At 48.0% G+C, this 13,126-nt stretch overlaps 1 protein-coding gene across 2 annotated transcripts in view; it reads left to right on the top strand.

Annotated features, from left to right (window-relative positions):
- LOC308578427 (gamma-aminobutyric acid receptor subunit gamma-4) overlaps positions 1-12,142 on the top strand; it is a 37,833-nt gene extending 25,691 nt beyond the window's left edge. The window contains exons 6-9 of one of the 2 annotated variants that reach the window (XM_081178792.1): positions 5,236-5,373; positions 6,821-6,973; positions 9,917-10,119; positions 10,896-12,142. In XM_081178792.1, the coding sequence (XP_081034918.1) occupies positions 5,236-5,373; positions 6,821-6,973; positions 9,917-10,119; positions 10,896-11,204 (803 nt within the window). In that variant the 3' untranslated portion in view covers positions 11,205-12,142. The remainder of the gene's footprint in view (positions 1-5,235; positions 5,374-6,820; positions 6,974-9,916; positions 10,120-10,895) is intronic. The other variant, XM_081178793.1, reaches the window with a different exon arrangement.
- Positions 12,143-13,126: the final 984 nt, after the last annotated feature.

Below are 13,126 nucleotides of genomic sequence, written 5' to 3' on the forward strand. Positions count from 1 at the left end.
CTGCTGTTTCCTGGACTGCACCAGCACTTCAGCCTGCCACCGCCTGTCATGTCACTGCTACAGATCCTGTGCACAGCCTCCTCCCTCTCCCTGTTGCCCACCCACGTGGTTCTGAGCAGTCCCTCCCAGCCTGTCCCCATCTCCTCTGCATCTTAGCTAATTAACAGTACACGCCACGCATGCCTGGCAATTAATTATAAACATAGTTTAGCTATGCTACGAGGTATCTCCCACAGCCCCGGGAGGATTTATCATATATAGGCATCAAGATCGCTGCTTTGAAACAGTTTTGACGTTTCAATTTGCAGAGGAAAACCAGGATGCTAGAGACAGCTGCAGCTGGCAGCTCACTGGAGTCCCCATTTCTGCTTTGCCTGCCTCCTCTGCCACATCCTCACTTCCTAAACACAGGGAGAAGCAGGGAGTACCGGGAGGGGGGGGGAGGGATTGCACATGCAGAAACTCTACAGATGGGGCCCAGTGGTAGCCCTATGCTAATCCCACCTCATAGCTTCTCATGTGGCCCTGATGCGTGACTGGAACCTTATAGAAACTCATTTCCACTCTGATGGTGAGACTGCTGGGGGAGGGGATGTTATTTATGCCTATGGAGGGACTCAGAAATTGAGACTCTTCCCTGAATACATCTGTGCTCCTGCTGTGCGGAAGCTCCATTCCCCCTCAGATTCAGACCCTTGATTGTTGTGTGTGTGTGTGTGTGTGTGTGTGCATGGGGCAGGGAGTCACCTGCAAAAGATGAGCAGTAAGAAAACTGTCTGAATCAATCCCCAAATCAGCCTGCACCCAACAATTACAAGTGGAACAATGATGGATGCTGTCTATAAGAACCTGTGCTGTCAAGCCCCCTGAGACCATCCAGAGTACGACTAGTGGCCTGTTGAGGTTAGAGGGCACACATGGGTCAGACACACTTCCAAAAATGTGCTAGAATTAGCACAGAAATGGATTGGCTTGCAAAGTCTTTGCTTTGTCACTGCCAGCAGGGCGTCAGCTTGGACTAGCAATGGAAAGTTTTGCATGCCCATTGTTGATCAAACAGGGTCCAAAGTCCCAGATGCTGTCGTGTCCTTTCATTCCAAGCCAGAAGGTCAGCTAAACACGTGTCTGTGGCCAGTGATGTTCCAGAAAAAGCAAACATGGCTTCAAAGCCATCTCTCTCTCCCCTTCTCCTTCCCTCCCTCCCTTCCTCCTTCTCTTCCTTGAGAGAAAGACCATATCACGCCAACATTCCTCTTTCTGAGCAGCCCTTGCATCTGTGTCAGATTTTTGGTAGTAAACAAGTATAAATCCCAGCAGCATAAGACCTGTTTGGATCTTACCAGGTGCTGAGAGAATGGTGGGGAAGGCCTCCTGGTCAGAGGATATAGGGGCTTTTTGCATCTCTTGCTTGCCTGACAAGGGTGAACAGGTCACGAGTCCTTTCAAGCTGAGGGGGGTAGGGTGTCATGGCTGAGGGGCAGATTGCATGTCTTGCCCACAGTCTGTGTCCCAGTTGAAGGGCCTTGGGTAGCAGAATGGCTGGCAGTTATTATTCTCCAGCAGTCGGAGACAAAGCTGAGCAAGGCGCCCAAAGCATTTGCAACCTGAGGGAAGGGGCTTGTGCCACAGTCCCTGGGCAGAGGGAGGGCTGTGGTTCCATTAAAAATACAGTGGTACCTCGGGATAAGAACTTAATTCGTTCTGGAGGTCCATTCTTAACCTGAAATTGTTCTTAACCTGAGGTACCATTTTAGCTAATGGGGCCTCCCACCACCGCCGCACGATTTCTGTTCTCATCCAGGGAGCTGGGCATGTTTAGCCTGGAGAAGAGGAGGTTAAGGGGTGATATGATAGCCATATTCAAATATATAAAAGGATGTCACATAGAGGAGGGAGAAAGGTTGTTTTCTGCTGCTCCAGAGAAGCAGACACGGAGCAATGGATTCAAACTACAAGAAAGAAGATTCCACCTAAACATTAGGAAGAACTTCCTGACAGTAAGAGCTGTTCGACAGTGGAATTTTCTGCCAAGGAGTGTGGTGGAGTCTCCTTCTTTGGAGGTCTTTAAGCAGAGGCTTGACAACCATATGTCAGGAGTGCTCTGATGGTGTTTCCTGCTTGGCAGGGGGTTGGACTCGATGGCCCTTGTGGTCTCTTCCAACTCTATGATTCTATGATTCTATGATCCTGAAGCAAAGTTCTTTACCTGAGGTACTATTTCTGGGTTAGCGGAGTCTGTAACCTGAAGCGTCTGTAACCCAAGGTACCACTGCAAATGAAAAAGACAGCACTGATTGAGGAAAGAACTCAAAGTGCTCTGCAGAATGCTGCCCATTTCAAATGTGGGGAGCTAACAGCCACTGTGCCCTCCTTCTGCTTTATCTCCAAGCCCTTTTGGGATTGGCAGCTTCCATCCTCCTCAACCACCGCCATTGTTGTTCCTGGGGGGCTTCTAGAGGCTGCTAGTGGCTGGATAGGAAGCTAAGGAGACATGAAAAGATGTTCCCACACATGACAGTGCCACATGCTTAGCTTGAACCCTGGTCTTCCAGGTCCTAGTCCAATACCATAACCAGTACGCCACCACTTGTGCTGCCTCCTCAGAAGCAAATAAGGTGCCTGGGCCAGTTAAGGGCATGGGCACCTCCCCATACCACTCTCCAAATGACCCAGTGGGGGCACCCTAAGAAGGAGTTACTGGGACATTTTTCAAGGGTATCTGCCCAGGGAGGAATGGTAAAGAGGAAACCACACCCAAAGCAGCAGTGGGAGAGGTTTGTGCATGTGTGCATGCTTGGATCTGTGGTTCAGCACCTGCTTAGCATGCAGAAAGTCCGGGATTCAATCCCTGGCAGCATCACCACCAAGAAGCACCTGGGATGCCATGAGCTGCTGTGAGGAGCCTGTCTCTGTGCTTGGTGGACCAACAGCCAGATTCAGAACGTAAGGCACTCCTTACATTTGTATACTGCATTTCCCTCATCATGGGTGGGGGCTCCCAGGTGGTCTCCCATACAAAACATTGACCAGGCCACTTGCAGGCTGTATAAGGCAGAATCTTAGGATCCCCATGTTCCAAATTTCCTCAGTCAATGTCCGCAAATTTTATTTATCATAAGTTCAACAGGGAACTTTCTTTATTATTTTTAAAAAGGCTCACTTAACCATCCTAAGAGAAATGCAAGATAAAACATTACCCAGCAAAGTGATTTATTTTTGTTATCTTATCAATATTTATCTTATTTATTTACCTATCTATCTCATAAAACTTATACACCGTGTGAATTGAAAGAAAATCCTCAAAGTAGTTTACAAAAAGAATAAAACAATTATCTGTTAAAGAACAGTTGAAAACAGCTGTTTAAATGTTCAGATAATAATTAAAAGATGTAACAAGCTAAAAATAGATTAAAACGTATGTAAACATATGTAGGCTTGTCTAAAAAAACATTTCCAGCAGGTGCTTAAAAGAGTACAGGGAAGGCACCTGCTTGGTGTCAATAGGCAGGGAGTTCCAAAGTGTGGGTTCTGCCACACTAAAAGATTGATTCCTCCCAAATGCAGAATGAGCATTGTGTGGCACCTGTAACATGGCCAGTTCTGCAGATCGAAGTGGGTTGAGTTGTATAAACATTTATATAAATATTAAATTAAAGCAGCAATAATTTAAGATGTGGGGGTGAACAGTTCGCTAAGTTACTATTTAGCAAATGGATGCACCCAGTCAAAATCATTAAAAAATTGTAACATGGGTATAATGAAATATAACAATATAAAATATTCTGAAATCATTAGCAGTCAAAAAGCACGGGGATCCCAATGAAAGGACGTCTGAGGGTAACAGCCATACTTTTGAGAGAGGCAGTCTGATCACATTCAGGACCACAAACAGCTTCTGACAAAGGCTGAGTCTTTGAGCTAGTTTTAATTTGGCAAAATCTACACTTCCAACATGAGCTGCCACACGTTCAGATTTCCCCAGACATTTCAACAATTTTCACGTGGTGACTGTTTACGAGGGCTGAATACCGACTGTGTCCGGGAAATTCCAGACATATGGCAACCTTAGATCTATAATAATAACAACAATAACAATAACAATAACAATAATTTATTATTTTTACCCTGCCCATCTGGCTGGGCCTCCCCAGCCACTCTGGGCGGCTTCCAACAAAATATTAAAATACAGTAATTCATCAAACATTAAAAGCTTCCCTAAACAGGGCTGCCTTCAGATGTGTTCTAAAAGTCTGGTAGTTGTTGTTTGGTGGGAGGGTGTTCCACAGGGCAGGTGCCACTACTGAGAAAGCCCTCTGCCTGGTTCCCTGTAACTTGGCTTCTCGCAGTGAGGGAACTGCCAGAAGGCCCTCGGTGCTGGACCTCAGTGTCTGGGTAGAACGATGGGGGTGGAGATGCTCCTTCAGGTATACTGGACCAAGGCCATTTAGGGCTTTAAAGGTCAACACCAACACTATGAATTGTGCTCAGAAATGTACTGGGAGCCAATGTAGGTCTTTCAAGACTGGTGTTATGTAGTCTCAGTGGCCGCTCCCAGTCACCATTCTAGCTGCGACATTCTAGATTAGTTGTAGTTTCCGGGTCACATTGCAGTAGTCCAAGTGAGAGATAACCAAAGCATGCACCACTCTGGCGAGACAGTCTGTGGGCAGGTAGGGTCTCAGCCTGTGTACCAGATGGAGCTGGTAGACAGCTCCCTGTCTTGCCCCTTGTTAGGAAGGGAGGTTGCCAGCTACCACCAGGCAGCTCATGGCCTCCTGACCCCCTCTGTTGCCCTGAATATAATGTGAAGCAAAAAAGGAAACAATCTATCTCAGTATTGTCTACACTGACTGGTAGCAATGGTACCCCAGGGTTTCAAGAAAGAAGTCCTTTGCAACCCTACCCGGAGATGCTGCTGTGGATTGAACCTGGGACCTTCTGCATAAAAGGCAGATGCTCTACCACTGAGCTACATAGACACTTCCCTGGTGAGAAGATGCAATCAGGAACCTTCCACAGATGGGCAGGGTGATTAAAGAGAGTCCTTGCACATCTTCCTTGGCTAGCAGTTCTTCTGAGCCAGCCCAGTGGGCACATCACATATCTCCTGGGGGACAGAGTATAAAGCCCCTTTCATCAAATTAACAGGAGGGAGGAGCTGTGAGGTGGCTTGCAAGAGAATCCACCTTACATGGGCCTTGACCTTCCTGCCTGTGTCTGCTCTGCTCCTTCCAGATGGCTACCCACGAGAGGAGATCATCTACCGCTGGAGAAGGTACTCTATTGAAGTCTCTGACCAGCGAACTTGGAGGCTCTACCAGTTTGACTTCACAGGTCTGAGGAACACATCTGAGGTGCTCAGGACAGGTGCTGGTAAGACATTTGTCCCACAGGAGTTGGGCACATTGTAGGTGGTGGCTTTTTCACACGAAAAACAAGTGAATAGTTTGGAGACTGGAAGGTTGGGAGGGCAGGAGGAGGCGGGAGTGGAGGGTGCAGAGGCAGCCTCTCTCTGCCCCCCCCCCCAGTTCTTGCTGAGAGCCCACAGAAGCTGTAGCTGCTTCCTTTTCCTTCCCCCGCTCCCAAAAGCAGATACCAGGCTGTCCTTAGGGCACCACCACCACATCCTTCAGGGCTTCCCCTCCACTCTGGCACAGGACCTCTTTGGGCTCTCTGGAGTTCATTTTAATATGTCCAGTTCCCTGGAAGTCCCCTTGCAGTTCCTGAGCCCCACTTACTGAGCACATTCAAACTCCTACAAGCTATATTGGAAAAGGAAATATTTATGCTAAAATCATGCATTGATTAATCCATACTCTTAATCCATTTATGATTGGCAGACTGCAAATGAGGATTTTTTATTGCTTGGAAAAAGAAGGTTTTAATTGGAGCCATTCTCTCTGATAGGCCTAAAAGGCAAGTGTTCCTTCTTCCAGGCTGCCTTAATCATGCATTTTCCCGGCTAGTTGAATTTGGTTGCTGGAGGCTGACCTCTGTGACTGAAAATGTTCAGAATGTCTCCTGCATTGTCCAGTATGTTGTAATATTTGGCTAAAAGAAAGCAAGGTTATTCAGTTAATAAACTGAGGGGGGCGGGAATTCTCCAAGGGGCCTTCCTTTCACAAAGCAATCAAGTATCCCTCCTCATATATGCATATATATGGCACATTGTAAGCACTCATAGATCATCACACAGACCAGACTGTAGGGGGGCAGGACTGAACTCTGGTCTTCCTCCTGGTCTCTTATTCTGGACCTTCGTGTCGGCCACACCCAGAGTTCTCACAGACATGTTTCCTAGAAAGTGGTGAGCAAAAGGATTTAGGAGCCAAGGAGGAAAATGGAGCAGGTGCAGCTCCAGTGGTGAAGGTAGTTCCAGACATTGTTGAGCATTGCTGCAGAAGCACAGCCTCCCCCTTGGGAAGGGCCTATGTCTGGCAGAACACCTGCTTGGCATGCAGAAGATCCCAGTTTCAGTCTCATGCTGGGCCTCTCCAGGTAGTGTTAAGAAACATTCGCTGCCTAAACCCTGAGGAGCCATTGCTGCCAGTCAGCATAGACCTGTCATGGGCAAACTTGGCCCTCCAGATGGTTTGGGACTACAATTCCTATCATCCCTAACTAACAGGACCAGTGGTCAGGGATGATGGGAACTGTAGTCCCAAAACATCTCGAGGGCCGAGTTTGCCCATGCCTTTCAAGCTGGAAGCCATGACTTCTGCAGCAGCCCAGCATAAAATCAAGGCATGCAGAGGTAGCAATGTGATTTGCGGAGTGGCCTGTTCTTCTGACCTGCCCGCCTCTCTGTGGCCTTCTCTAGGGGAGTACATAGTCATGACCGTCTCCTTTGACCTGAGCAGGCGGATGGGGTACTTTGCCATTCAGACCTACATCCCCTGCATCCTGACGGTGGTCCTTTCCTGGGTCTCCTTCTGGATCAAGAGAGACTCTACACCAGCCAGAACATCTCTGGGTAAGGAAGGCATTGCCCTCAGCTCTGGTTAACCCCTGCAGCACCCAAGAGGTGGAGCCAAGTACAGTGGTTATTCCATCTCAGTGGGATGACTACACCAGGCAGCATGGCGTGATGGAGCAAGAAGGCTAGTTCATTCAAAACTGAGAGCGAAGAGATGAAGCAAGCTGGAGGGAAGCTGAGGGAATTAGAATGACTCTTGTGAGGAGGGGAAGACCCTTGCAGGGGAGGGCTGTGGCCCAAAGGCAAAGAGGTCTAACACCACTGGTGTTGTTAGCAGCCGTCAGTCTCAAGACACAATGGAATATATCGTTAGGGGTGAAACTGCTGTGTTAGCAGCACCTCTCCAGTGGTCCAAAGGAAAGCAGAGCTACTGTATATGTTTGGCACCAACTCAGCTGCAGGAGCTGCCTAAAGGAAGCATACAAGGCACTATCCAACTGCCTTAGGGACTCCACTCCTGATTTGTGTAGGTTTTCCTCTTCAGCCTTTTCTTCTCCCAAATATGACCCACAAGGCAGGGGGTATGGACTGTTCATCAGGGTTTACTCTCGAAGCCTTTCTGATGAATGAGTATAGCTGCAAGGCAGTGGAGGTATAGAATCAAAGTTTACCTTTTCTTAGATGGACTACCTTCCCAGGTTGATGAGCCCCATCTGCTCCTCCCTTCCCTCTACAGCATGTGCAGAAACTGCCTTCTTGACCATTGGACTGACTATTGGTCTCATCCGCTCAATCCAACATAGATTGCATGCAGTGAGAAGTCCCTAACTCACTGAGGGTTTGAGACCCATTGGCTACCTGGTTTAGCTGGTCAGTGGAAACCATTTCCCACGGTGTGCCCATCGTCACATTCTGACAGCTTCTAGGAGCCACAGTTGAGAGATGAGTGCAGGGTGGGAACCAAAGGTAGACAAACGTCCCCAGAAGGAGCATAACCAGAAGTACTACCCCTCCCCTAAAACCTAACACATTCCATAAACTCAGGTGTAAATATGTGTAATTAAACCATATTTTTTAAAGACACTTCAACCTCCACTGTGTCTTGATTCTCAACAGAAACCCATCTCTGGGTGAGCATCTGGAACCCCCTGGGATCTCATGCACTACTTGGCAGAATTGGGGTTGTGTGCAACCTTTGCAACAATAATAATCTACTTGGTGATTGTGGGTGATGTTCCAGTTCCATGCACACCCTCATTTGTGGGGCAGGTTTAGGGTACATGGGGATCTTCTTGGCTCAGCCCCAGGTCCTGTCATGGCATCTGTACAACTGGTACTCACAGCTGGAGAAGACCAGAGGACAAGTTCTGGAGCTGGAGGTGTGGGCTCTTTGAACAAATGCAGAGCTCATGGCTCCAGGCAGGCTATTTTTCCTACCAGAGAGTTGGTTCTTCCCCTGCCTCTGCACCCCTGTCTCTCTGCACTTCCTCCTGCCCTGCAACATGCCAAATTATTGTCCTGTGTGTGATAGGATCTCTGGACCACCCCCTTTGCCCACCAGGGGAAAAGATGCCAAGTTTCTTGGGAGGAACAAACCCATCTCCCTCAGCAATTTCAACCACGGCCTAAAGCAGCTCCTTGTCTCAATCTCATTAGAATTCTCTGCATCCTGCAGCCATCTTGTTTGGCTTTTAAGACAATTAAGGATGCTTTTCAAACATGGCATTTTAATGGCAAATATTTTGGGTGGGTGGGGGTGGGGGTCTAAATTAAACATCATCAAAAATGGGTGTGGATTGTGGAGGTGGGGGAGAGGAGAATTAGGAAGAATATATATTTGATTTTATTAGTAGCAACATTGAAAAACCAATCCACATGGATTTCATACACCTTCACAGCAACTGTGCTGACCCCTTCCAGCCCCTTCCCCGAAGCCTGTGAAGCCAAGCCCCATGTCCATGGTTTCCCATGGCTCACTCACTCCACTTGGTGGTCATAGGCATGTTAGATATGGTGCCAGAGGAAGATCTGATCTGACCCTTGTGTAGAAATAAATTTTCTTCAGCTCAAGAAATAAATTTTTACTTGCAGAGCATGGTTTTAAATATTACAAAGTAACAAAAAGATACATTGCAGAAAAACAAGCACTGAGTTTCATTCTTACAAACCTTGCTTACACTAATCCTAGGGTGAGGTTTTAAATGTCTTTAATAAAATGTAGCTTTCTGCTAAAGTCAACATACTGTGTTTTTGTCCTTCTCCTGCTTGCTGGCAACAGCCTACCTGCATCTTTGTGTTGCAAACAGTCTCATTTACATATATACAGGTGGGAACCATTTTTTTTGGGGGGGGTGTTCTGTTTCTGGCCCCCATGCACATTGGTGGAGTGCTTATGACCATTACACCCTGTTCCTCCTCCATTCTGCCCTCTTCCAGGTCCAAAAGGACCTGCGCATTGGCAATTGCGCGTCAGTTGGATGTGCCTAAAATGGCCACCACTTGTACACATACATGGAAGCACTCATGTTACAGCTTGTCTGTTGAGTAGCAATCCTAACACAGTGGAACTTTGTGTTACGTACCATCCTTCTTACAAATGCTTCGGGTAACAAGCTCCGCTAACCAGGCAGTAGATGCCCCTTGTTGCACACTTTGCCCTGGGATGGAGCGGAAGTTGTGCGCCAGTGGTGCGCCAGCAGCAGGAGGCCCCATTAGTGAAAGCGGACCTCAGGTTAAGGACAGTTTCGGGTTAAGAATGGACATCCGGAACAAATTAAGTTCGTAACTGGACGTACCACTGTATTCCTGATCTAGTCACAAGGCTTAGTCACTAGGTAGCCTGCCACACCAAGTGGAAAAATTACTAGCTATATGCCTAGAGCTTCTTTTACAACAACTTGAATACAATGTAATTAAATACAACATTTTATATACAGTTAAACTTGTACCTTCAACAAGGCATCCAGCAGTTTCACCCAGGTGTTCTCCTCCTATTCCCAGGAATCACCACCGTGCTCACCATGACTACCCTGAGCACCATCTCCCGCAAGCATCTGCCCCGGGTCTCGTACATCACTGCCATGGACCTCTTTGTCTCAGTGTGCTTCATCTTCGTCTTTGCAGCCCTCATGGAGTATGCCACCCTCAACTACCTGGCAGGAAACAAGAAGCCAACACAGCATAGCAGCAGGAAACCCAGACTGGTGAGCGGGATGGCGGGGCGGGGGGGGGGACACTGCCTGGCAGAGCTTGGTGCCTCACCCAGGGTCCCTCTAAAGGATCCAGGTAAGGGAAGGAGCCAGAAGAGGGAGGAAAGTGATGAGGGACCCCTCCAGGCTGGCATTTTGCTATAGCCGGTATGTTTTCTGCAACATGCTCTTGATGCAATAAATAGCACATTAGTGGTAGATTTATTCTGCCTTATCAGTAGCTCTTTGGTATTACCCTGATGCTACCATGTTATTGCTGTCCAGAGGGAAAAGCCAGAGAAAAATAAACCAGAGCGTTTTGCAGTATAACAAAGTTATGAGGTTTCAAGCAGCAAATTACGGGAGATGTGATGACTGGAAGTGAAGCACTGTGACTGCCCTGAAGCTTTTTGCAGCTGCAAATAGTATTCTTTTGTGCTCTTGATGCTTTTGGAGTGTGCAACCACCCCAAAAGCGTCAACAGCGCAAAGTTCATCAGGAATTTGCATTAAAAAGGATATGGGCGAGGTGGGGGGCTCCTTACTCCAGATGATCCTTGGGGGCCCCCAAATCTTGTCCCAGAAGGCAGTTTGGCTAATTGGTTAGGGAGGGGGTCAAGCTGGTCCATTCCCCCTCTGAAAGTTGTGCCAGAGGGATGGAGAAAAGGACACCCCTGAGCTGCGCCTGCTACCACCTTCCAAGCCAGCACTTGATTGCCAGTTCCACAAGGTATGGGGGGGTCCCCTGTGCCCCTTCTCTGCTTCTCTCATTTGCTCCTTGTCCTTCTCCAGGCAGCCAGCCATGCCCACCTGATGATGCCCTCCTACACTGCCATCAACATCAACAGCCTGGTGCACTGGCCCCCTGAAGTCGAGGGCAACAGTGAAGAGGTGGAGAGCGAAGACTTGGAGCCCTCCTGCTTGGAAGGGAAGGAGTGTCAGCGGTTCTTCTGCTGCATTGAGGACTGTCAGACAGGCACCTGGCGAGAGGGCAGAATCCGCATCCACATTTCCCGCCTGGACTCCTACTCACGGGTTTTCTTCCCCACAGCCTTCCTGCTGTTCAACATTGTGTACTGGATTGCTTATCTCTATCTCTGAGTTTCCTCCAGTAAATGTCTGCACAAAAGGAGGACTTTGAAGTTCGCCTCTCCTTTCCTCCTCACTTGCCAAAGCTGGGATTGTAGGGTGCAGCTGCCAGCCCCCTCCGGTCTAAAGAGTTGCTGCCCCGGGAGACTGTGAGGCTTCCCTCTTGACCCATGTTGGCTAGGACATATAGGGGTTTGGTGGTGCTGCAGTGGCCAGGGAGGCTTTCTATGTAGACTTGACACATTTAAAATGCTTTTGTCTGTAATATTCAGTTGAGAAAAAGCCATTGCTGTCCCCTCACTCACCCTACTGCATATCCTCCAAATCCCACCACCACTCCCACCCCCTGTGGTTTATTACAATGTCTGTTCTCTGTCTCCATGGCCAGAGACCGAACAGCTCTAAATTCCAGTTGCTGAAAATCACAAAGGAGAGAGGGCTCTTGTGCTCAGGTCCTGCTGGCAAGCTCCTTCCCTTTTGGGGCATCTGGCTGGCTACTGTGAGAACAGGATACTATACTAAGATGGGCCATTGGCCTGATCCCGCAGGGCTCATCTTATGTGTGGGATGTTTAAAAGGCTGTCAAATCAACAATTCATGTTTTGCTAGATAGGCACATAATAGGAGCTGAAGGAGTTTTCCTGCAAACTTGCTAGAGAACTTTGCGAGAGATGCTCCCACTGTGCCCTGACAGGGGGGAGGGTGTAGCTGTATATATTCTCCTGCCTGCCTTGGCAGACTCTCCTTATTCTTTTTCATCTCTTTCTGCTGTGCCAGCAATGTGAGAACATCTGCCAAGTCTGAGCTCCAGCTCAGACGCCATTTTAAGCTAGACTTAAGTATGTCTTTGTAACTGAATTACCATTTTAAGCCTGCTGAACAAAGCTGCTGTGTCTGTTACTCTTCAAAAAGTATTCTGAGTGAGTAAATGTTATTTTTACCTTTTACAAGACTGTTTGTGTGGTTATTGTTTTAAGGGGGAGTAAAGGGGGAAACTCCAGGAAAATCCAGTCTGCCTTAAAACGTCCCGGATTAGTTGAATGAAAAGGCTAAAATTAGCCTAAGATACCCTTTTAAGCTGCAACGAGATAGCACTGCTGACTCACAAACATGAGGGAGGAGGGATAATAACTAATAAATATATCCTCTCCTAGGACTTGCCGATCAGAAGGTCGGTGGTTTGAATCCCCGAGACGGGTGAGCTCCTGTTGCTCGGTCCCTGCTCCTGTCCACCTAGCAGTTTGAAAGCACATCAAAATGCAAGTAGATAAATAGGTACCGCTCCGGCGGGAAGGTAAACGGTGTTTCTGTGCGCTGCTCTGGTTTGCCAGAAGCGGCTTAGTCATGCTGGCCACATGACCCGGAAGCTGTACGCCGGCTCCCTTGGCCAATAAAGAGAGATAAGCGCTGCAACCCCAGAGTCATCCACGACTGGACCTAATGGTCAGGGGTCCCTTTACCTTTAACTTTATATCCTCTCCTAGCATCTATTCACATCCCAATATTATGTTCTTATAGGTAGCTGGAAATGTAACGTGCTGGATGCAAGCAGCCAGCTTTCCCATCAAGGTTGGTGATTTCAGCAATGGCCATTTCACACAAATCTGCTAAACAGAATGATGGGAGGTGGTGGGAGGGGACCTTTTCTACTTCACCCCCCCCCTTGCAGGTCAAATAAATGGACATGGGGGCAGTCAATGCAGCCCTCACCAGAGCTGGAAAATGCACAGCTCAGTAAAAGCACAGAGCATCTCCCTGAAGAACAGGATCCTGAACTGGTGTAAGCCACAGGGAAGGCAGTTGCCCCTGCTGTCAGCCTCACAATCTGTTTCCATTTGCTCAAAGCCTCATCCCATTAATATTTACTCCTGATGTAAATTGCAAATAAATGTTTTAAAGAGAACATACTTTACGAGTGAGTGCTACATTAAAGG

The sequence above is a fragment of the Podarcis bocagei genome (assembly GCF_964188305.1).
Source record: "Podarcis bocagei genome assembly, chromosome: Z".
Lineage (NCBI taxonomy): Eukaryota > Metazoa > Chordata > Lepidosauria > Squamata > Lacertidae > Podarcis > Podarcis bocagei.